The sequence below is a fragment of the Synchiropus splendidus genome, chromosome 6 (assembly GCF_027744825.2).
Source record: "Synchiropus splendidus isolate RoL2022-P1 chromosome 6, RoL_Sspl_1.0, whole genome shotgun sequence".
Taxonomy (NCBI): Eukaryota; Metazoa; Chordata; class Actinopteri; order Syngnathiformes; family Callionymidae; genus Synchiropus; species Synchiropus splendidus.
The window spans coordinates 15,223,803-15,248,503 of NC_071339.1; the positions used below are offsets into that span (position 1 = coordinate 15,223,803).

The 24,701-nt window shown below is 42.2% G+C and overlaps 2 protein-coding genes and 1 long non-coding RNA gene across 7 annotated transcripts; 1 reads left to right on the forward strand and 2 right to left on the reverse strand.

Moving 5' to 3' along the window:
* Nucleotides 1-5,998: 5,998 nt before the first annotated feature.
* On the reverse strand, nucleotides 5,999-10,377 carry LOC128760273 (uncharacterized). Its single transcript, XR_008414823.1, has 3 exons — nucleotides 10,315-10,377; nucleotides 9,613-9,685; nucleotides 5,999-7,332 (listed from the first exon to the last, which is right to left on the reverse strand). It is a non-coding gene; the product is annotated as an uncharacterized LOC128760273 (long non-coding RNA).
* On the forward strand, nucleotides 6,067-8,130 carry cd8a (CD8a molecule). 3 transcript variants are annotated; one of them, XM_053867517.1, is made up of 6 exons: nucleotides 6,067-6,475; nucleotides 6,672-6,970; nucleotides 7,066-7,167; nucleotides 7,233-7,340; nucleotides 7,538-7,577; nucleotides 7,880-8,130. In XM_053867517.1, exons 1-6 carry the CDS (start codon nucleotides 6,186-6,188, stop codon nucleotides 7,908-7,910), a joined length of 870 nt encoding a protein of 289 aa, XP_053723492.1. In that variant the 5' UTR covers nucleotides 6,067-6,185; the 3' UTR covers nucleotides 7,911-8,130. The 3 variants fall into 3 exon arrangements, with proteins under 3 accessions (XP_053723492.1, XP_053723493.1, XP_053723495.1); XM_053867518.1 differs by having other exon boundaries at nucleotides 6,164-6,475; nucleotides 6,672-6,989; XM_053867520.1 differs by having other exon boundaries at nucleotides 6,173-6,609; nucleotides 6,672-6,989.
* A 644-nt stretch (nucleotides 10,378-11,021) lies between the features above and the next one.
* Nucleotides 11,022-23,457, reverse strand: ubap2a (ubiquitin associated protein 2a). 3 transcript variants are annotated; one of them, XM_053867515.1, is made up of 27 exons: nucleotides 23,442-23,457; nucleotides 21,781-21,918; nucleotides 21,596-21,673; nucleotides 21,361-21,471; nucleotides 21,081-21,243; nucleotides 20,919-20,999; nucleotides 19,899-19,962; nucleotides 18,824-18,921; nucleotides 18,650-18,708; nucleotides 18,505-18,575; nucleotides 18,061-18,241; nucleotides 17,634-17,904; nucleotides 17,255-17,559; nucleotides 16,956-17,167; nucleotides 16,608-16,890; nucleotides 16,460-16,499; nucleotides 16,196-16,370; nucleotides 15,759-15,804; nucleotides 15,338-15,638; nucleotides 15,178-15,269; nucleotides 13,485-13,535; nucleotides 13,320-13,413; nucleotides 12,849-13,259; nucleotides 12,336-12,440; nucleotides 12,208-12,275; nucleotides 11,941-12,132; nucleotides 11,022-11,751 (listed from the first exon to the last, which is right to left on the reverse strand). In XM_053867515.1, the coding sequence occupies exons 1-27, from the start codon at nucleotides 23,454-23,456 to the stop codon at nucleotides 11,656-11,658; spliced, it is 3,801 nt and encodes a 1,266-aa protein (XP_053723490.1). In that variant the 5' UTR covers nucleotide 23,457; the 3' UTR covers nucleotides 11,022-11,655. The 3 variants fall into 3 exon arrangements, with proteins under 3 accessions (XP_053723490.1, XP_053723491.1, XP_053723489.1); XM_053867516.1 differs by having other exon boundaries at nucleotides 13,485-13,532; nucleotides 19,878-19,962; XM_053867514.1 differs by having other exon boundaries at nucleotides 19,878-19,962.
* Nucleotides 23,458-24,701: the final 1,244 nt, after the last annotated feature.

The window sequence follows — 24,701 nt, forward strand, 5'->3', positions numbered from 1 at the left end:
GAAGGATTAAGAGCGCTTCGAGTGAACAATTGCAATCGTCATAACAAAATGCCTTTCATTAACAATAATAATAAAAAAACAATCACAATTTCAAACCAAAATAGAAAGATGATAAATACAATTAAGCTGATGTTAATAGAAACATTCCGACGAATAAGTCAGATTCATTAAATCAGACAACAGGAAGAGAGTGGTCACTGCAGAGGCAACAGGAGTGTTCGGATGTTCAATAAATAAAATAAAATATTACAATATTTATGAGCTGTCAATTACTACTGAGGCAACAAGGACTGTAGACAGGAATGTTATAGACATTTTTTGTCTCACAAAGTTTTTATTAATTATTGACAGCATGTTTACATCACAGCAGTCCATACACAAACAACTGATGATGATGAACACAGACAGGGAAAAACAATCCCCCAACTACCCTCCCTCCCACCCCATGAATTCTATGACTAAAAAATACATCGGACTAACTTTACAACAAAGTAACAAAAATAACGTCGCTTGTGAAATCTAGATTTTACATTTAAAACAATAAAACATGAAATCATGAAACACTGAAAAAAAAATTTAAAAAAAAATTATCGCTTGGAAAAAGGCTGCTCAGCAATGACAAATAAAAAGTTAAATAAAATATAGAAGTTCTAAATAAGCACAAGGAAAATTGACAGAACTAACTAGTGATATCACTAATATTATACTTCAGGTATTAACTACTACATGAAGATGGGAAGTTTCACCGATATACTTTGCAGAGACGGTAAGAATGAAGCTAGATGTTTGAGCACAGACCTGACAAGAGAACAGTGAGCAGGACGTGAACTGAGACACCATGATCGAAGGAAAGAAGAAGATGACTTTTGGCTGCTGAGCCTCATGGTATGAACAAAACTTTTTGGACAAGCTTATTAATCATTATTAGACTCGACCTCACAAGTGTCTTCTCAGCCTCTCACCCCGGGAAGCGGGGACAGACTCCTGTCATAGGAATAAGCTGTAGCTTGATGGTACAATTTAGCCGACATCATTTTTCACTATCTGGATTCAACTACGTTTTTTTTTAGTTTTTTTTTTTTTTTTTAAGTATAATTGATCACTACAAATGTTAATTGACTAAACCTAGAAAAAAACTTTAAAAGCGTCTCATGTCTTCCATCAAACAAGGAAGACCTGGAAAAGAATTTAAATATCTTCACCAACTTAAATATCACAATTCAGAAAAAAGGCCAAACTATTCCTGGTTGTATTAATGTTTTAAGCTTAGTCAGTGTTTAAAAGTACAGCACAATAAATTATTAACCACACACACGTGTGTCATACGCACACTCCCCACACACACTCTGTTTTTGTCATCACAATGAAGACAATTTTAGTTTTATACTCCTGAACTTTAACACAGATAAAATGCCTGCAAGATTTTTTTTTTCTTTTTTAAATAAATGCTGAACCTTTTCTGCAACAAACCAAAGTAGGGTATTAAAGCGTCACAGTGAGTTTGGTGTCAACAGGATGTGTTCCTTCAAGTGAAGTGGATGTTCCGACCCTAATACAGTTGTTCAATAAAGGTCAAGGAAGCCTGCTGAGTTGTCACTATCAAGCTCATTTCCTATCATGCGACGGCGATACAAACTACAGAGCACTCTGTCTGTTCCACTCACATCCTGTCAGTGATAAAAATCAACATTTCAACCTTTTATTGTGATCCAAATATCAACTGGTTGATTTCAAATTGACATGTAGTTGAATGAAAGACACTACTCAGTGCAGACAAGATTGTGTGATAGTCTCAATAGAGAAGACTGTGGCAGGGTCATCGAAATGTTGGAATGGAGTTTCATTCCAAATATTATTCAAAAATATAAAAAAATCGAAACCTGATTTAAATCTACAATATAGAACATTAGAGATGAATAGCATCACATTTTATCGTTTATCAGCGAAAGAAAATGTTCATTTTCATATTTCATATAAGTACTGACTTCTGACATCAACTAAATAAAAATCTTATTATAGTAATGACAATATTTTTAGATATCATCAAGCATTAAAAAAAAAAATCATTATTGCATACAGATGCATTAAAAATGATAAAAAATCCTCTGCAATAAATAAAAATGACTCAGTCCACTGCAGGTCAATTACAGTCTTGATGGCACATGAGCAAACACTGGGAAAGGAGGCAAATGTAACTGTGACTGAAGAAGAAACCAAATATGGCCGACCTGATCTCCAGCAAGGAACACAAAGGACCGAGAAAGAAAACTCCAAACTTCTAAAAATATTTTAGATGCTTTTATATGTGTTTTCAAATTGTTCAAAAACAAAGAAACTGCCATTCTTTTTAGCTTGTAAAACTGTCAAGTGAAATAGTTGATTTCAATAATAAATCTAAATGCATTATAATAATAGAATAGTCTTTTCTAATTCTCAAAAGGAGAATAAAATAATTTAAGGAAAAACAAAACAACTCTCATTTTTGTTTTGGCTCTCAAATGAACTTCAGAAGAAGAAACACTAAAAAAGAATCAGAGCCAGGAGTCTAAGAAAACATAAACTGAATGAATCAGCACACCCATCTATGAAGAAGCAGAGTGTCTCTTTAGAGGATTTGTTGTAGAAGTTCTGTAGACCAGCAAAGACAGATTACTACGAGTCAAAGCAGAGTCCCATCATCTTCACCTGTCGTCACCTCGGCTCCCCAAATGTCCGTCCACTCTCCACTCTACTGTCCCATCATGAACATGAGTGAACCAAACGTGAGCCAAAGGACTCTTATGAGAGGTTCTTTTTCCAAGAGTGGAAGGTCATCCCCCGTGTTTGTGGGCAGAAGGGTTTCTCTTCAGGTCGGACTCCCCCCGTGTGACTCAGACAGGGAAGCCTCTGACTGAGAGAAGAATCCCCTGAGAGGTTTCCATCACAGTGGTTCAGGTGAGAGCAGAGCGTTCTGAGTCGGGAACATGTGGAGGCAGCAGTTTCATTTTGAGGAAGCCTTCCGTTGTGCGGGTCCAACTCGGAGTCTCCTTCCAGCTGAGGCTTCATCATGATCTTCCAAAACAAGAAGGACCGGAGGAATTCCTCACTGTAGCTGGTAAGGACACTTTCAACAAACTCGGGTGCTTGGCTAGTTTTCAACTTAGTTCAGAAGAACTAGCAGGAACTGCTCGGGTCAATTGAAGATACTTCTACTGTGAAACAAGTGACGCATGACTTTGGTTTGCGCAGCCCGACAGATGAGACATTGGTTAGGAGTTTATCAGCACGATGTCATCAACACAGGGTGGCTGTGAAAACACATCAGTGTGTGTTGCCTGTCACTTCTGCACATCCGCACACCGGTTAGGATTTTAATATGCAATCCAGAAGGTTTGTGCGGTCACCTGCTCAGGCAGACATGATAAATTTACTTCCGTCACATTTAGGAGGCTCTGGCTTGTCAGGAATATTTATTTCTGTCTTCCTATTTCCAATGACATTTACATAAATTGTTGACATACATTGTTTATAACCCTCATAGGTAGAGACACTTCAGAGTGAGGAAAAGTTGCCTCTTATTCCCATGTTACCATATTTATTCCTGAACAGTGCACATGTTGCTGTGTATAATGCCATGTCTGACACATTTTAGCCTGATGTTATTTAGGAATTTCTTTTGTCCCTATAACAGTGTACATTCTTCTGCAGTGGTTCTAGCACATGGTTGGGAGAAGTTCTCCTCTGCTCCTCCTCATCCGGAGCCAGATTAAATAGTCTTTGTAGATCAGTCCTGGGTGAAGCAGGATCACATGCAGCTCTTTGACTATGTTCAGGCAGCAATCATGAGATCACAGTAAAATAAACTATAAATACTTTCTGTTATATGATGTGGAAATGTTACTGATAGCCACCATTTTTAAAAAATCACTATTCTACTTTTATTACAAACTAAACTCTAAATATATCTTGGTAAAGACTTTTTCTTTTTTTCTCTCCTTCACACTGTCCCCAAATAAGTCTCAATAAAATAAAAACAGATATATTTGGGAAAAAATGCCTTTAGAAATTTATAAAAATGTTTTCTAAATTTCCACGTTTTGTAACATGTCAATGGGCTTCACTCTTGGAACCTCTCATTCACCCAGAGTTCAGACTTAGTAAAGCAATAACTTTAAAATGCAGCAATATCATGATGGGAGACTGCATCACGGACAGGAGGACTTCAACGTTTTTCAAGTTGGATTTGGAGGATTAGCTGCACTTAAAGTGTTTTCCTTTTTAGCCTTCATCATATTATCATATCGTTTATCATTTGAACACTGCGTATACTCAGGTCATTTCAGTACTCATTCAGTTACACGGCAGCCTTCACTTCTCGCCAGAGTTATTTCAATATTTTTTCAGTTTTTTTTTTTCCAAATATTTCACTTTGATATCACTATTTTGAGAGGGTATAGCTTGGATACTGCCGGAGACAAAGGTATGCTGGAAAAGAGGAGACTCTTCAGTGAGACCCATAACTGAGGAGTTCACTCAGCTAACGTATACACTATGACATTACCGTGCTTTACTTTGCTACATTGCCTTTACAGGTGTTAACCTCATGCACTCCACTCCACTGCTATGCACACTGTAATTTCTCTGTCACCAATTTGTGGCTTTGCTGCACAAACGGTCACTGCTCCTCAGCTGTTTGATAACCGGTGTCAGGTTTATGTTTTTATTTATTTATTTTTTAGTGAGAGTTGATGTCACACAAATTCACTGTTTTTCATGGTTGTTTAAAAAAACATTCAAACCCGAGGATGAAGTTCACGCTAACCTCATGTGGAGGTGTTTGAGTTGCTGAATCTAACCACAGCCTTCTGTGTGTGAGTGCGAGTGTGTGTGTGTGTCCTCCCACTAATGGAACACATAAAACGTCCCAGCAGGATCACAATGAAACTAATTTTGTTGTTTTTCTTTCCTATGACCAAATCAGAGTATTCACTTTCCACAGAGAACAGGAAGCGTGACGAGTGCTGAGTTGCGACATCGTCACTCCATCTCTGCTTCTGCTGCCTCAAGTGGAAATGTCGGTTTAAAAATGGATGCTGTTTAGACTCGGGGCACTTTTCATGTCAGTGTCGTTCGCAAACTTATCTCATGTTAAAGTTGTGTAATTCGGGCTGGTGGGAGCAACTTTCCACACAAAGTTGAGTAACACGATGGAATATTAACGTTCACCACTTCATTGTTACATTTGTCTGAAAAGGTGAGAACCTTTGGTTGGTTTTCAAGAGTTTTATCATCATAACTACACAGCTGCTCAACACCCAAAACTAAAGGAAGAACAGTTCATATCCTGTAATATCCACAATATAATAATCATAATAATTTTTATGACAAGACGATTTCTTTATCACAAATATGGGAACTTAGTTATGAACTTTAAAGCTCTGTCACCTAAAAATATACAACTATACTTGTGTTCAGCAGGGTGATTCGTTTTACTAGCCAAATAAATAAATGAATAATAATGGCTTTCCACTGACTTAACACATGACACGAACCTTCTCCAAGACAGTCCACTTCTCAGAGTCCTCACCTCCACATAGCGACTCTGTCCGTCCATCAATGTTGATTGTGTTAAAATGAAAATTCAAAACGATTTAATAAAAATGGTATGTGTGATATTTTCTTGGTCTTATAGTAATTGACTTGAACTGCTTTTTAAATAGACGACCAGCTGTTGACTGTAGTGTCATGATGTTGCAGTGTGACAGCCCCAGGGGTGAAACTGAACCCACACCACGATCAGCAGCACTTACACTTCATATCTCAGGCCCCTGACTTCTGCTGCCTCCCAGTGAGAAGAGACACAACAGCACACGGAGGTGTTGTGTGGCCTGTTGTAAGTTATGGTTTAAGTTATTGTTCCATCCAGAATCATTATATATATATATATATATATATATATATATATATATATATATATATATATATATATATATATATACTGAAGGTATATGTGGTTAAATTACAAAATTAGCATGATATTTACTGTGCTTTTCGTTGTGTTTTCATTTGTCATTTGTTTACAACAGTGTTTTAAGTGTTTTTTGTGACGTAGGTTGGCTTGAAAATGATTTCTTGATTGATGATTTTTCCTGTCATCGATAGATAATTCCTCTGGACATACAACAACTTCACAAACTCAAAGCCGAATGCTTGTTGAGTCTTGTGTAACCGGTGTGTTTCAGCGCCCCCTTCATGTACAAGTGAAAGTCACGTTTTGTATGAAGTCAAGATCATTGGTTTCTTCAGCACCCATGAGCTCCTTCTCCACTTCCTGCCTCATCCTACCTCAGCCTACATACCAACACATGCTGCTTGGTTCTCACCAAAAAAAAAAGAGGAGTGCGAACGGGTGGGCCGTACTTCAAACACTCGTAGACCACCGTCATGCTGCAGGAGGCCTCTGCACTCCCTCCGAGTGCAAAGATGCAATTCGACGGTAAGGAAGCAGGTGGGGCGGGGCTTGATAGCTCTGACAATCATTTTGTCAGCAAGCGGGTTCGAGAGTGATCGCTGGCTCCAAAATGGCCCATCATTTCATTCCTCTTCTGGTGATTTTGGCCTCACAGATTTGTAAGTCTGGGTGAGCTTTCATCATCAAACAGGTTGAGAGATTTACCTCTTCTGCTTGGCAGGTCCGTCCGTGAGAGCTTCACAACCCGTCGTCCTCAGCCCCAAGGAAGGAGAGCAAGTGCAAATTCAATGCAAACCAAGCATTGGCACTTTGGTGATGTGGTTTCGCGTGCTCGACGGCAGCACGATGGAATTCATCGGATCCTTCTCCAACAACGGGGTACTAAAGGGAGCCCTGCCCTCTATCTTCACTCATACGCCAGGGAAAGATGCTATCACCTTAAATTCATTCAAGTCCAGTCGAGACAGCGGCCTCTACACCTGCGGCTCTCTGAAGAACAATCAAGTGAACTTTGGTCAGGTGACGTCTCTGGTCGGGGGTGAGATGTTTGACCTTTCAAGAAGAGTGAAACCTAGACCAACTATACTAACCTCTGGGCTTTTTTTTCCTCTCAGAGAAAATTGTTAACAGGCCTCCTCCTACGACCGTCCCGAGCAAAATAAATCCTCCAGCGACGAAGGCCCGGCCGTGCACTTGCCCGACCCTTCCAAAGCAAGGTGAGAACGCACCCCTATCTGCTGAGGCCTTCACAGAAACCCATTACCTGCTTCTCCATCTTCAGTGGAAACCAGCAGCCGAACCATTTGTGAGCCGTTCATCCTGGGCGGGCTCGCCGGAGGCTGCGGCCTTCTTCTTCTGCTCCTCATCGTCGTCATCGTGTACTGCAATCGTAAGTCAGAAAAACTGTAAACCGTGTTCCCTGTTTTACCCTGTTCTGGTATTAAAATGACATTTTTAACGGTACAGCTTCTGCACCATAGTCATACTTGATTGTTGTGTCAAACCACAAACATAGTATAAGAAACTGAACTGGTAGTGTGTAAATGTAGCATCATGTTTTCTTACTTCTGTACTTCATTGTCTCAGACACCCGGACACGCAGATGCCCACATCATTACAGGAAAAGGTACGTTTCTTTGACATTATCAGTTTAGATATTTCAGACACAGTTGCTGAACAACTCAATTTGTTTTATTTAAGAAAGAGCAATTTAACAGAACGATTTACAACAATGTTCAGGTGATGAAATGGTGACACGTTGTTTTTCAATTCATGAAATTGTGATTGAAGGATTATCGGTTTTCACGATCGCTTTAACAAAGTTCAAATTCATAACTTAATTATTAGCATGTTTTGCACAGCTTTTCGATGTCCAATACAAATGAAGCAGCTTGATCTTTTATCATTTTTTTTTTATATGTAATTTAGGCCACAGATGAAGCCTCCTGGAAACAAATGAGGATCCGCCGGCATTGTTTTATTTCTCTTCTTTTTCTCTTTTTAACTTTGTCTGTGATTTTATTGAAATTATTGTCACCAAGAAACTCAGAAAAAGAAAAGAAATGAGCCATTATTTCCTTTTTTGTTTCTTTCTCTGTAATAACTTTTGAAAAAAATACGCAGCGTTCTTTGTTTCATGCTCATCCACCAACAATAAAGCTTGTATTTCAATAAGCAAAGATTTATTCAAATGATTTCCGTGTCTTTCATGAAAACCAAAATTTTCAGCATGCTTTAATAAAATTATTTTTGAACTGTGAAAGAAAGTGGGCGATAGTGGGACCAGAGAAGAGCGTCTAAAACCACAGAGAAATAATTCTTTTCTTGTATATCAATTTTCTGCTGGTGTTTTTGCACACAAACTAAAACATTTAAAATGTTAATCTAAAAAAACAAACAGGCTGGAATTAGGGTCGTAGTCAAGACCATATCGGGACTAGAGCACACAGAGAGCAAGTGCGAGACCAAACAGAAACAGACCAAAATACTAGTCTGTTCCAATGAAAGCATTTCACTACTTACTTATTTTTTTTTTTTTAAATGCAACGCTTTCTTTTTAAGTAAGAAATAAAGGTGTGTGTCTATATGACCAATAGACTTGTTCTCTTTGTATTCAGTCTGGTCTTGGTCTCTGTATGCTCTGGTTTTGACACAGTCGTAAGAGAAATATAGAAAGAGTTTTGAAAAACTTCATCTCTAAACATGGACCAAACACATTCATGAAGTTCGGCTATGAGTTCCTCACTCTTAAGACGTTCATTTGCAGAACACATTTTTGCACGCAGCACAGGTGCTGCGTGCACACACAGCTCATAGCGTGTTTCAGTGTCATCTCTGAGGGATTTGTCTGTGCGGTGGCCTCAAACATGTTGCCCAGGTGCTGGGCATTTTATCAGACAAACTAAGTGGTGAATATATGTGTTCTGTGCATCATTTGAGCCTATGAATTATTTGAGGTAACCCTGTGAATCATTCATACACACGTGCATGAGGCAAAGTCTTTCCCAGTGACACTATGAAAGCAAGCGAAGGAACCACTGGGCTGTCAATTTACTGTTCAACGAAAAAAAAGAGTCTTTCTGTTGGTACATTCACTAGCATTTCTGTTCATAACATCTAGTAGCCATTGAAAGTGTCCAATTCAAATAAGACTCAAGTGATTCCTTAAAGTGATTCGTCATTTTTATCCCATATTTTGGTTTTATGAGTCGACAAGAAAGTTTAAGGAGTCCACACATCATACTGAAATTTTTAATCTGTTTCTGTCAGAATTAAATGATGCTTTGTGTCACAACATACATGGGTCAGCATGACTGAAGAGAAAGCCGCAAGTGAGACGCTTCACAGGACAGTGGAGGCCACTGCTGTGATGGATGTTTAAAGACAGAAAGAGAACATTAGAAAGCAGCGTATCAGAGGGACATGTGGAGAAGTGTGTAGACAAAGTCAGGGAGGACCGATGGTTTGGAGAGGAGAGACAGAGGTGGACTGTAGGAGATGAAGGAGAGGAGGAGGGCAACAGTGAGGTTCACGGGGGATGATGTAGGTGTGAATAGAGGAAGGACGATAAAGGTAAAGGTGGAGGACGTGCAGTGGAGACCTTGGATGGTTAAACAACCAAAGAAGAGCAGAATTCACTGCTTTTAAATTCACCCACTCACCTGAGCAGCAGTGAGGATCCCGACTGGGCTTTTATGAATTTGGACGTAGCTGGATGCTTTTAGAGAAATATACCTGAAACAATAAATCAGCAATAAATATGGAGTATTTTTTTAAACATTTTAATGTGTTACTGGTGCTGGCAAATTTTGGTAATTTTAGTACATTTCCTTTTGTAGCAGATAATTCATGCATCTGCTACAAAGCAGTTGTCAACAGTAGGTGACGTATTCATTAAAGCAGGTCAATAGACAGGATCACCGGGCATCCATTTACAACCTTATATATAAAAACATAAGTAAATAAACAACAGTCACAAATGATTTGAGGAGATTCACAAATAAGGACGATTATTCACAGGTCTTATTTAGTCGAATTTTCATGTATACTCCCGAATATTATTATATTAATATTATAATATGCTTTTTTGACAGCTATAAGCTACACGCGTTTACTCCAGTGAAACTTAAGATATTATGTTGACAAAATATTACCCGAAAATAATTTCGAAAGTAAAACATGAAATATTCACATTAAAGAAAGGTAAAGCCACTTTTAGCTGAGTGGCGCACCGTAGTAGCTTGCTAGCATATACGCGGTAATTGCGGGCAGCAGTGAAACACGGACATGAAACTGAAGCAAATTATAAGTCACTTCAAACAATGACGTTTGCAAAATCATGTTTAAACGGGCGAAATAATAACCTCGCTGCGACTTATGGTGCCAGGAGATCCCTGCCGTATGCGTTTCTGGAAGATTGTATAACAGCGCCCCCTAGAGAGCAGGAAGAGCGAAAAAAAGAGGGACGAACCAAGTTATTTATTTTTCTTAATGGATTTTTTTTTAAATATGGTCTTTAGAAATTGAATTTCGTCAGATCAAAATGAAAGCCGAAAGCACGTGCTTCTGAGTCGAAATAGAATTATGTACAGCAGAAAATATGTTAAAACTGAGAGAATTAACTACTGTATTGATATGTAAATTTGACAAATATTGGAAAATTATTTCCTGGCCAAACAGACGAAATTACGAGTAAACAAATAATAGAAATATATAAAACGCTTAACTAAATTTCCATTTTCACCAAATATTTTATCACTCAAAATGAAATTTAATAGATTTTTATTTAAATTCAACAATATTCTTAACTGTATTTATTTTCTATGAGGCCTCCATTTAATATTTGAACATATTTTAAGGTTTCTACGAGCAAATTTGAAAAGGCAAATATTTTGGTAAATAAATCTTAATATCTGAAGATAAAAACTGCATGGGAGCAGCGTCCATTATATGCAAATAATTATGCCTACTACCACTACTACTTTTGTACTCATTAAAAAAAAATAGTACCCCAAATGTGAATATGCGGTCAATATTTGATCACACATGAATTACAGAAGAAAAAACAACAGACTGTTCATAACTTTTAATTTGGACAACAAGGTTCAAACCAATGTTAAGATGACATCAAGGCCTGACTGGTGACACCAGCCTACTAGTAAATGGAGGTAAAGAGACGGATGAAAATGGGGCAGGGCAAAGAAAATGATCAACTCAAGTCACCCTCGATAAAAGGATTCACAGATGTGGGAGACCAAAGTTACAAAAACTTCTAAAATAAAAAAAGGCCTTTGCCATGAAAATGATGTGTAAAATCTAAGATCACCATTCTCAGTTCAGGTATGAATAAAAAAAATATTCACATCACATGATGCTTGTGTTCAAGTATATTCACCAACTTCATCGCCATGATTTAGCATTCCATTTTTCCATGTGAGTTTTTTTTTTTTTTAAATAAAATGCCCTTCAAAGAAAACGTATGCAGAAAACCACATCTCATGTCCTACTAATACATATATACTGTATAAATACATACATAAATATATTTTACATACAACAGCCATAAATTTGAAAAGGGGGATGTACAGTAAAGGGGGTGGGTGGTAGTGTGTTTTCATGGTTTAGCTTTGCTTGAAAAACTGTCAGTCAGATGCAAATGTTTGCTGTTGGTGGCCCAACAAATACACGTGGTGCACGTGGCCTTCTCAGTTAGCCCAGTAGGGGGAGCTGCCGTAGCTCGACTTGTTGACTTGGCTCTTCTGCTGCAGGCTGCTGGACTGGCCGCGCTGGTTCGGACCACCCTGGTCACATGCACACAAGGCCAAAAACACATCAGACGAACCTAAAACAACTTTTGTTTTAAACATCTACTATGGTTTCCTAAAGGACGACAACTCTCACACAAACAAGACAGCGGTGTTCTTGGTCTCCTGCATGAGTGACCACCGATAAGTGGATAAGTGGATCAGAAACCCATCTCAGCAGCTCACCTGTCCGTCCTGAGCAAGATGGTGGTGCAGCAGCTGTGAGTGTGGTTGCTGGTGAGGCAGGATGTGGAGGAACGGCGCCGGTGCATAACCTCCAGGAGCCGCTCCAGGGTTCAGAGGCCCCGGACCCCCCAGTGCTGAGGGCAGGTTGAAGGGAGGCGGGGTCCCTGCATGGAAACCCTGCTTATCAAAAGACTGCAGTGCCAGAAACAGAGGACGGTTAGTTCAGGAATTGAAGATTTAAAGAACCCAGACGCAGAAGAGACTCACCTGGGTCTTATTGTAAACACTTCCACTGATGTCTGGCACGCCGGAATTACTGGAGGTCACAGAGACACCTGCAGGTACGACCCAAACTGTAATACCAGCTTACACACTGTAGATGAGTGCTGACATACCTTTCCCTGGCCCTGCCGCTGCAGACTTGGCTTGTGCCTGAGAGGAGGAGTTGTAGCCTTTACTGTAGTCCACTCCAGCTGGACCCGCTGTCAGCTCTTCATAACCTGGAGCCACCAAAGTGAGAGGAGGAGGAAGAGCTGGTGTCAACATTGCGTGAAGATCAAAAAAAAAACACAGGTCGGTGTGTGAAGAATCTCTATGTCAGTGTTGTAATGAGGCTGTGCAGCGTTTCCAGAACACTGTGGAACGTTTGGAGCATCATCTTCATGTTCATAAATTTTCAGTTTTAATTTCAAGGAAATGTATGTTTTGGCATTAGATCACTTGAGAGTTGTGAGTAACTAAAACTAAAATCAGACGTACAGAAGTCAACATTTAATAAACTTATGAACGCTTCACTTCTAAAAATAATTCACAGCGCATTTGGATTTATTTCAGTGGTAGACACATCAAACACAGAACAACACATCAGATAATAAATTGTGCGATGCAAAACAGGTTTGTTGCGTTACCTGAGCTGAAAGTGTGCTGGCCGTAACCACTGGGCTGCTGCTGTGTCTGTTGCTGGAACGGGCTTGCAGACGGGTTTCCAAGCCCGAGGCCCATGCTGTGCTGTTTGGCTGAGGCTGGTCCCGGCGCCCCTGGTGGGACGAACATGGTTGGGCCATACTGGAATGCGGCTGCGCTTGGTACAGCTCCTGGTACCCCAGCGTAGTAGGGAAGACCAGTATAGCTGTAGCCCGGAGGCAGATAGGCCTGCTGACTGCCGTGGTGCTGAGGCTGGCCCTGCGGTTGGGGCTGGGGGGGCTGCGGCTGGGCCTGGTTCTGTCCTTGGCTCTGGCCCTGTGGTGGCTGCTGAGCTGCCAGACTCGTGGGAGGGGCAGGGGAGGTGGAGTCATTCCTACCAAACTTTGTGACTTCACCTACAACAGGAGGACGGTGAGATGGCAGGTCGCAGGTGGCGTAAGCAGCAGGGTAGTTACCTGAATAAGGGTTGTTGGCTAGGCTCCCATCTCTGCCGGAGAGAGTTGCAGCGGGGCCTGGGAATGTGATTCCATAGTAATCCTGTAAGGAGGGCTGTAGGACACATGACTGAGTCAAAACAGAGAATCTCAAGTTAGGTGTTGGGCTGACTCAAAGGTACTCACCATTGGCAGTCTGGACTGGAGCATGTGGAGGTCCTCGTAACCATAGATCTGCTGTGAGCAACAAAAAGTTTCATCATCATACCAACTTCAGAACAGGGCGGCATCCCTTTTTAGCAGGACTGCCATGATTTCTGTCACACCAGATCTACTTATTCAACAGCAAAAAAATGTAATGTTTGAAACATGTTATGGAAAAACAATGTTTTTTGGCCTCTTTTTAATTCTTTGTTTTAATGGCTTTCCAAATGTTAACATACATAAAGACACTATGTCAAAAGGTTTTTCCTGCCCAAAGTGGAGCACTTTTCAACCACCAACAACTATGACATGGAAATTAAAAATTAATACAAAAACGCAAAAAAGGAACTTAAAACACACAGTTGGGGTACAAGTTCACTTGACATTCACACTCCACTGACACACACGTGAATAATTTGACTATTCACAAAAACCGCAGATTACACTTACAGTGGTACCTCGGTTTTCGAACGTCCCGGACTTCGAACAAATCGGAGTTCGAACAAAAATTTCGAGATTTTTTTTGCTTCTGATTTCGAACGAAAATCCAGAACTCAAATGCCAAAAAAATACATAACGTGCACGGACCGATCAGCTGACCCACGACGCACTTTGTTATTGTGTATAACGCAGCCTCTGTATGCAGTCGTGTCCTGTTAGCTACATTTACTGACTGTTTTTTCTTCATATTGAGGTGTAAAACCTTTCCTGTCTCCGCACTGGACCGTGGTAGAGTGTCACAGGGGAGGTGCTGGAGCGCGCACTCCAGGGTTTGATGTCCTGTTGTCGGCTGGAGCTGGGACAGGGATGAGGCGAGTCTGGGACAGAGCGTTACTTGGTTTATGACTTTGTCACAGCCAAACTGCACAGAAGCGCACATTCAGAGCTGGACACGCACCGGGCACCTCTTCACTTCTGGAGAGACGTCACTCACTCGGCAACCCCTCCCACATGCAGCGGCCACACACATAGACGAACAGCGCACCTGCAGCAGACACTCTACATTCACTCCTACAAAAGACTATTTTAAGGCTTGGAACGCATTATTTCTTTTTCCATTCATTGTAATGGGAAAAATCGATTCAGATTTCAAACAAATCGCTTCTCAAACGGCCGCCTGGAATGGATTGTGGACGAAAAATGAGGTACCACTGTTCTTAATAAATCAGCGCTGGGTTATTTTAATATATGAAAAAATGTCTGTGTGCTCAATACCTAATGAAGGGACCCCAGATGTCATGTCAAAAACACGTTTACCTCTAATTGCATGAGTAATCTTTTAACTTTAGATAACTTTTTGCCATTTTGAGACAAGGTTCATGGTAGTGAATACATTTTTGAATAAACTAATACATGGCAACGATTTGCAGGACAAACTAACATACAGGAACCCTGTTTTGGTTGGTTTGCAAAAAAGATTCACAAATGGAGAAGCTTTGAGGACAAAAAGGTAAAACATGTCACTTGTCAGTAATTTTCAAATACATCAGGACTTTATGAGAATCAAGAGGGCAGCTAGGTGAGGTCTTTAGAAGCTTTAGCTTTGGTTACAAATGCCCTACACTCATTAGAGTGATGTATTGCTTCATTTAAGGCCCTTCCACGGATTACTACCCATCACTTGTTTACACCAGGGGTGCCATCCAAAAAGGAGCAACAGACAGAGTGAACTTACTGGATATGCAGGCAGCAGCCCCCCAGGGCCCATGATATACTGATTGGGTAGTAAAGGAGGGACTCCCTGGGACAAGTTTGGAGGAGCTTTACCTATCAGAAAGACATGCATGTTATTCAGGTCTCCACATCACCACCTGGGCTAAAGCTTTTTTTGGTACCGGTGGAGGAGGAGAGCAGCGGGGCGGTCCTGGGAGCAGACAGGTTGGACGTGGCAGTAGCTCCATTGGAGCCAATTCCCAGGGTGGTACTTGTAGCGGCGTTGACAGCTGAGTGAAGAACACTGTTGCCGGCGATGCCACCAACTGAGCTGCTCATGTTGTTGGCCATGTTGGTCAGGTGACTGATGCTGCTGCTACTGTTGTTGCTGCTGTGAGTGGAGTGGAGCGGCGGAGGCTGCGATAACGTATACGAGCCAGACGAGGGTGCTAAAGAGCTGACACTATTTTCAACACTGGTGTACTGTGGAAGCAAACAGAAACAAGGTTGGATCGTCAGTCTTTCACACTGCTGCACGATGACTGACGACAAAATCCAAATGACTTTCAGCCACCACACTTAATGCCTAAAATGTATACTTACAGCAAGAGAGCTGGAGCCCAGAGCTGAGGAATGACTGCTGGCATGGCTGCGAGTGCAAAGCAGAGCAAGGAGAGGGAGGTAATCATCAGTGTTCACGCAGAGGTTATCAGCCAGTGTGTCATCAGTAGTTAAACGTAACTATGGATCAGAAAAATCCAGGGTGACATGTTCTCAGATTAAAAAGCAGGTCTAACCAATAAAAGGGGTGTCTCTATTGAATGCGGCCGTTCTGAACGGCACACTGATAAATTATTTTATTTCTCATGAGCCTTAGTGAGAAAACAAACATGGCGCAAATAAACAAACATTTCTATGTCAAATGAATATCAGATTTATTTTTACATCAGCGTGTAGGTGTGGTGAATAAGATGTGACACAGGAGAAAGCCCAGCAGCAACATGCAACTCCTTGAACCCAGGCATGTGGCAAGATCGTACCTGTTGATGGAGTTGAGCTGGCTTGCTGAAGGAAGGTCTGGTGCCAAGCTGGAGAGTGCTGAGGAGCTGTGTGAGGGCAGGCTGGAGGGCAAGTGGGCCGATGGCGCTGGAGTGCCGTTGGTGTTGATGTTCAAAGACGGCGAATCTGGTTTAGGTGTCGAGGAGGCTGACGATGCTTAAAAGACAAACATGCCAAATTAAAATCACATGACGTCCACTGGACTGAAGGAAGAAAACGTCATGTTCGTAATCACAGGTACTTACTGTCTAACGCAGCAGAAGTCCGGATTCCATTCAGCCCGTTCTGATGGGAGAAAAAATAATGTCAAACACCTGAATTACCATTTGCTCATCATCTAAAGATCAGACGGTTTTTGGTGACATCTCTCTCCGTCCCAGCTGCCATGCTCACCATAACGGGTCCCGAGGACTCTTTGCTTTGGGAGAACGCCAGCCGTGTGTGAGGAGGTATCGTTCCCTCGTAGCTGCTGCCCACTGTCGAGAAGTGGGATGAGGAGGGCACAGAGGCCGAGGTCGAGGTGGTGAGAGAAGACGAGGGGGGACTGGTGGAGCTGGCGCCCCCTAAAGATGACGTGGGTAAACTGGGTAATGTCACTGAAGAGGAGTGATAGACTGGCTCTGATGAGGAGATGGGCAAGGGGAGAGTGACTGAGAGCGGGCCACTCAGCGACTCGCTGCAAGAGAAGGCACCAATTCATGTGATGTCAGTAGAGATGCTTAAAAGAGTAGCGCTGTCTACCTGAGAGGTTTGGAGTACATGCTTGTATGGCTCTGTGTGCCCGGTGTTGGGACGGAGGCCTGTGAGGACTCACGGGACACAGCACTCACACACTTGTCCACCACCCCAAACTCTGGTAAGGCCGACTCTGAGCCAAAGTCCAGAGCACCAAACTGAAGGTTGAGACCAGGAATGTCAGCAGAGCCAGGCATCTCGACAGCAGTGGAGGGAATCTAAGGGAGGAACATTGTCAGCTGTGAATTATGGAGGCCACACCTACTTTTCGATTAAGATGAAAACCAGTTAAGTCGCAATAATACCTTGGATGTTGGAGGTATCCTTCGTTTCTGTCCTTTCAGTTGAGCCCGCTGCTGTTGTGAAGTGCCTCCAGCCTGAGGGTCCAGCCCTGAACTGGGGGCAGGAGGTTTGGCTCCGGCAGCGGCCAAAACTGGGCCAGTCTGTGCTGTCGTACTGGCGAGGGGTGGAGCAGACGAGACCGAAGCCTGAGCCAGCGGCTGCTGTGATGGAGGGCTGGGCTGACGTGCCAGAGGCAACGAAGGGCTGGTGTGTCTTTGGACCAGCTGGCTGAGCACAAGCGACGGTTCCGGCTGAAGCCCAAACTCGCCTGAAAGCATGCACAGACCCATTGAAGCAACTCTGCTCGCCTTCTGACTCAGAATGCTTGACTGTCACACTTACGGCTAAACTGCGACGACAGTGAGGAGGTGTTGGATTCTGAAACCTTCATATCCCAGCTAGAAGATGAGGGTGGAGCAATAGAAGCACCAAGGCCAGGCAGACGGCCAATAGAGGTGTTGCTTCCTTGAGTGCTTGCAGGGGGTGCAGCCTGAGATGAGGGCAGCTGTCCCAGGCCAGGGCCCTTCAGCTGCTCCAGTATCTGAGCACCAGCATTTGGCGGAATCCTCTTAGCTTGACCCAGGTCTCCAAAACCAGCTCCCAGCACAGACGACTAACATAAAGAGGAAACATTTTTTTAACCTCTCGTCTTCTCATGAAGCCCTCTCAGCCCTAACATTCACTTTAGGAAATAAAACTGCAGTATTACAGTATTTATTTGACTTTGAAGTATGAACTCTGCGCCAAAAAATGGCAATGAATATCTCACCAGTGCAGCATGTGCGTAGCTTGTGCCACTGGTGGTGCCGCGGCTGGGTGGCAGGGGCTGTTGCTGCTGAGGGGACTGCGTCTGGTGGGAGTTAGTGAAGACCAGGCTCGGAGGGGTTGAAGAGGTGGGTGCTTCTCTGCCTCCACCAACAGGCTTTTGCAACAAAGTGGAGAGCTCCAGACTACAAGAAAAAACAGTCAATATAGTAAATTTTGATGACCCCCATCAGAAAGTTGAAGCAAAAAAAAAAAAAATGGAAATCTGCCTTAGTTTTATTCCCACCGTTTTTACATTCTTTTGAAACAAACATTATCATGAGCTTCTGGTGTTATAGTTTTTGTGACTTATGTTTTCATATTCTTCTTCTTCTTTAAGAATAAAAAAAAAAATCGCATTACGGACCACACAAATCGCATTTTCTTCAAACCGTGGCCCAGTTCTCACCTTTGCCCAGGTGTGATGTGATTCTCAACAGCAGGTGCACAAGAAGGAGTGAAAACCTTCGTCTCTGAGAGCTGCAGGGACACAAACCGTAAAACTCAAAACAAATCTTTCACAAATCCTGAAGAGAATGTTCATGTGCACTCACACTAACGTCCTCACTCCACTCCTCTGCTGCCCAGTCTTCCAGGGTGTTCCTCCAGGCCACTAACAAAAAAATACAAAATACATACTCAATCGGAAGTAGCTTTTTTTAAAGAAATTAAACAGTTCATTCAATCATTCAATTCAATCCAAACCTACAGCAGACGCATCAGCTCACCTGTGCCATCGGTACTGTTGTTGGCAACTGCATCCCAGGTTTCATTCTGTGTATTCCCAGTCCCCGAATCTGAGGTGTAGTCTGCAGGATTGAAGGTCCTGGAAAAGAACAGATTCAGAAAAATACTTTTAAAAAAAACACAATTCATGCACATCTAAACAAACAGGTGATAAATACGTTCCATCCTGCTGGTACACTACACTCAACAGTAGCAGACCACACATCATCTCTGCAGCGACCATCAGTAAACCACAAAAAGGAAATAGAGGAGTTGAGTTGAGTTGAGAGCACAACAGGTAAATAAGACAATGGAATTAAAGAAACTTCACAGCGGAGGGATATCTTTACCCTGCCTTAAAATGTAATACTATGCGGCTCAACTCAGTCCTTTATTATATTGATGTTGTGAAGAATATAAAGCAAGATGGAAAGAGATAGAATTTTGTATATCATCAAAATTTCCTCTCCAAAGCAACTATAGGGGACAGAAATCTGGCAAAGCAATTAGAGGGGATTAAAAACCCCTGTTTACAAGTAACAATAAAAACATGGCAAACTGCAGTTAAATTATGCAGCTTAGTTAAAATGTTAAAAATCTTCACATGGATGGCTTGTGACAGAGATTTTGCTCCAAATCAAGTCGATAATACTTTTAAAATGTGGACGGAGAATGGACACCGCTTATTGGTCATGTACACATAAAGTAATACTACAAAGCTTTAAAAGATAAGTGTGGACTAAAACAGTAATTTCTTCCAGCACCTTGAGTTAAGACATTATTTTAACCAAGAATGCAACACTTCCTTCTCAAGAAACTGTTTTCTTTATCAGGTAATAGTATTATCTTTTAAGGAGGTACCAAGTTAAAACAATCTCAAATCAAGCTGTTTGTTTAATATGCAGCTTCTAAATAAAAGAAAATGTAAAAAAAAGAAACTGCACAGGTAAAAAAAATCTACTTTTGAGGATGCTGTTTTGAGATGATTAAAAATATACATTTTCTTCAGTCATGAAATCAGCAATGAAATGAATACTCTATTTGAGTGTGTATTACATTGTCAGGTTTTCACCATACCCCATGCCCTGGGCTGAAAACCTGCTCCCAGGTGGCGCTCTGCCCCGGCCTCGACTTCCAGTTCCTGAAAGGATAAAAAATAGTTAAGAGACAGAACAAGGGATGTCACAGTACCACTTTTTTGCCGACCGAGCACAAGTACTGACATTTGCCGATGCAAATTACTGATGCGAGAAATTATTAATACCACAGCAGACATTTAAATTTGTTTGTTCCTTGAACAAAAATGACACCAAGGTCACAGATTTCCCTAAAATCATCTCATATTTAGCCCAGGGAAGCTCACCACTTGCTGGTATATCATATTTATGATCCTAGTGCTGCCTACGAGTTTAGATATGCAGTGTTGCCTCGTTTATTGTGGGGGTTTTGCTATACAAGTAACATCTGACTTACGACCTGCTCGACTTATGTCCACCCGTACTTACGACCACAGCCAGCAGATGCGTTTTTTTTTTTTTTTATTCAATGTCTGGCACCGCAGCGTACGACAGTTACGGCAGCACAGTATCCAGGCATCTCACTCTCACACAGTGATCTACCACTACAGTAGTACCTATAACCCTCACGTCGGCTATTCTGAATGGCATTCGACTTACATCCAATCTGACTTACGACTAGTTGGTCGGAACCGATCCCGGTCATAAGTCGGATATTACTTGTAGTCGAAAATCATATTGTAACCCAGATGTAACTCAGTCTCTGTTTAAATTCAACATGTTTAAAACGACGATCGTGAAAATAAATCCACCAGTATCTGAGCAGTTTCTCTCGCAGCGCAGCTGGAGTGGGGAATAAATCAGCACCCACCCTCATTTGCAAAAGAGTTGACAGCGCTGTAAAAACCTGTGATGCACTGAAACTGAGGACATGAATACTGCGAGGGAACACTGTAGTTGGTATGTGATGAGGGAGTACTTCACGAGTATGAGTACAGTGAAATAGACCAGTGTAAGCACCAGCACAAATGTTACTTGGACATCCCTACACAGAATAATAAGAAATTCTATGGCTGCTCACCTCGACCACCTTTACCTCTTCGACCTCGGTCCGAACCTCGACCCACCGGGGCAACCTCCACGCCATTCTCTTCGGGGCGCACTGAACAAACATTACCGGTTTTTCATTTCCAGTGAACGTCACCCAGCTTGATGCGGCTGATTACAAGAAAAGGTTTTATACCCTGCCGGCTGCGAGGGGCACCTTTTCCCTTGCGGTTGGCCACAGCGCGACCCTTGCTCGCCTCCCTCTCTCCTCTCTTCTCCCTGTTCTCCTTGTTTTCCTTACTTTCTGAGGGTCCCTCCTTCACCAGCGGCTTCTTCTTCCCCACAGTTTCCCATGAAGTCTGCAGTTAAAACAGAAGGAATCAAAATATGAATATACTTACACCTTTACATTTCACCAGCTTTGTATGAGCCTTTTCTTTAATCGTTCTCGACTAAATAGCCGGCAAACTGTTTACCATGTCTGAGGTGCTCTCCAGGAGGAAGTTGATGGCTCTGCTAACATCCTCATTGCAGTCATGAAGTGCTACCATACATTCATCCTGGTTCTTGCCAGTCACTTCCATCAACTGAGAAAAGAGAAAACGATACACCACTTTTATCGTATACAGTATGACAGCTTAAATACTTGTGAAATATTCAAGGAATGGTTGACTTGAAAGAAAAAAAAATCTTCAGTAGTGCATTGCTCACCTGGTTAACTTTGTCTTCAAAGTCAGCATCATTCTTGTCATAGATCATCTGTGCCAGCCTGATCTGCTCAGCGGTCGCCTGCAATGCAACAAAAACTCCATGTTTACAAACCCTGAAAACCCCCACGATTCTTCATGGCTCATTAAAGCCTTGTAAATGCTCCTGAACAGTTGTCTTTTTGTTACCTGTATCTGTTTCTGTGGCTGTGATGTCTGAGTGGCAGCAGGCAGCGCTTTTTCCCGAGGGCCCCGGGCCTTGTCGCTGCCCAGCGAGCTCATCCTATACAGTATATACAAAACTCTGTATGTACAAAATAGAAAAATCTGCAAAGAAAGATGGAGGAGCTGTTAAAACAAATATTGATAAATACATTCAGAAATTCAACAGAACGCATGTACTTCATCGTGTATCTAAACACTGAGTGTATGAGTTAAACATGTTGTGTAACGATTGTGAATACAGAGGCCTTATGGAGATACCAAGACACAGTTGGACTGGTGATGCAACAGCTTTGCAGGAAATCTAGGTCGAGGAGGTAGCACGACCTCATGTCCACTCATAAATGGAAAAACAAAGCAACACCAGACATTCTGACCGAAGTTTGCTCGAGCGATACTTATCAGATGACCAATATTGCTTGGTTAATATGTCATTACGAAATAAATACATTTTGATCAAAATATGGAAATATAGGGTAGAGCACATCATGAAATGAAGCAGGACAAGGTAAAGTCAGACTTGCTTAGACAAAAACACACAAGTCAACTGGAGTTTTCGGTGAAAATCCTCTAACTAAAAGTTGCTGAAGTACTGCTCCAGGACTGTAGACAATGGAGGGACTGACATACAAAAAATTAGCTAGGAAAACTCTCCATGCTCCGTCAAGTGCTTTACATGGCGTGTTTAACTTGATGGCGCTTCCCTGCATAGCATTGTCTCGTGCAGCTTTACATGACAGATTGAAAGAACTTTCACAGCAGACACGCAGCTGCCCAATGAGCAGCGAGTAGGCAGGAGCGGACGCATCACAACCGGTGGGTTTCATCAGAGCGCCGACTGTCACACGTGATCGGTTGTTGCGCTCGGCAATGGCAGGCAGTGAGCTGCATTCACTGAACACGCTGACATGGGCCGATCGATCAGAGCATCCCTATATGTAACTATTATATAGCATGGCTTCATTAATGTTACATTGAATGGATGAATTACGGTTTGCTACAATATATTGTCTCGTGTTGGGGTGAGTGAATGTGGTGCTACTCCTTGTCATTTGTGTCACTGACAGTCTTTCTTGTTTGCTTATTTTTCCGATCATTTCTGTGTTACAATGTTTGTGTTTTGTGTAGGTTTGGGTGTTAGTCCTTTGTGTGCTGTGCGATTCTTCAAAGTTTCTTCACCAGCAAGTAATTTCTATGTCAGATACATTGTATACAAGTCAGTAAGAATTACTTCTAAGATTTCACAGAGGTTGTAAAGGAACAGAGTGAGGCACAGTTCTTATAATATCCACCATGTAATCCCACTTTTCCAAACAGTGGTTGTGTGTAACTGTGTAAGATGGTGTCTGTGTGAGGTTCTAGTGCCAATCTTATTTGTTGCTGTCAATCAGTTCCGTCTCACTGCGGAACTGAAATCCTCAAAGTAGCTGGAGCAGACCACTAAAATAGTTGAAACATGAAAATAAAATAGTTAAAATATGCAAACAGATGACAACAAAGAAACCATGAAGATTAGTAACATTAAATGATACATTAATTTACATTCTGAGGACTGTATGAGATAGTTAAAATTATATGAGCATTGCAAATAGACAAATATCTAATATTCCAATTCATCAGTGACAAACCGACAATAGCTCCATCTTGAAACCACAAGTGTGATGCCAGAGAACAAAAGCAGACAGTTTACATCCCGTGCGTGACGTATACAAAAGCTCTGCTCCCATTGGCTGGTACACGGAACAAAGCTAACATGAAAGGGCAAACAGTCTGCAGAATTTTCTTTTATTGAAATTCTTGTCCTATTCTGCAACACACGGCACAGATTTGTGTTTGTAAATCCCATTTCAGTGTTTAACTTATGCAATACATCGCTGGCTTCCATCACAGACATGGACGGCCTTGGAGACGACAACAACAACAACAAAGCAATAATTCATCAAAACTGGGTCAAATTGAAATACTGGCGAATGTTAGTCATCTGATGACACGATGGGGATCACGACGTCGTTTATCGTGCAGGCTGCAGATCTCACTTTCGACTGCTCAGTGTTGACGCTATTGTTTTCGGCAGCGGTGTGAAGAGGCAATGCTAACATTAGCAACGCTTGCCAAAACACGGCCCACTTCCTCATGAAACACAGTGAACACAGTTAAAGTAGCTGCATGCAGCTTAATGAAAAACCTGGGTCATATATGAGACGTGTTGTTAGTAGAGACTCCTTTGTCTTGTTCGTCGTTAACTCCTGTTAGCTTGCTAGCATGCTAATGCCGACATCACCGGGGAATTGGAGAAACTGAAACGGCACATGCAAATAACCCAAATGAATCGGGCCGTATAAATTCCGGCATTGAATTTACAGGCAAGTCCAAGTAGCTGGCGTGAATGCTGCGCACACATCGCGGTGATCTGAAGCAAAGGCCTCAGCATCCGACACAGCTCACCGGGAGTCAAGAGTCGAGCAAAAATACCAAGCCACACCGTCGCCGCGCGATCGCAGAGAACAGCCGTGCTGCTCCCCACGGCATTCACCGACAACGACATTCTGTCCGCTGCACGCGTACTTGGGGAAAGCTCTATAAAATAGTCGTCTTTTATTACCTGCTAACACGCTTCACTCCAGCCAGCAGCAGACGAGGTGGTCACGTGACTGACGTTGCCGCGGCGGGCGGGCGAGCGCTCTCTCTCTATCGCTCGCTCTCCCCTCACCGCCTGCCTGTGACGATACAGGCTGTGTTTTTCCTCATCATGAAGTCAAATTCCAAACCACCAACTGAAAGTATTCAGTCATCTGTGAACACATTCTAACGAAGTGACCTTCACCTGTTAATCTGTTGCACGGCATCTCCCCTCCTGCTCCTGGGTCTCCCCCCCACGGGAGGCGTCC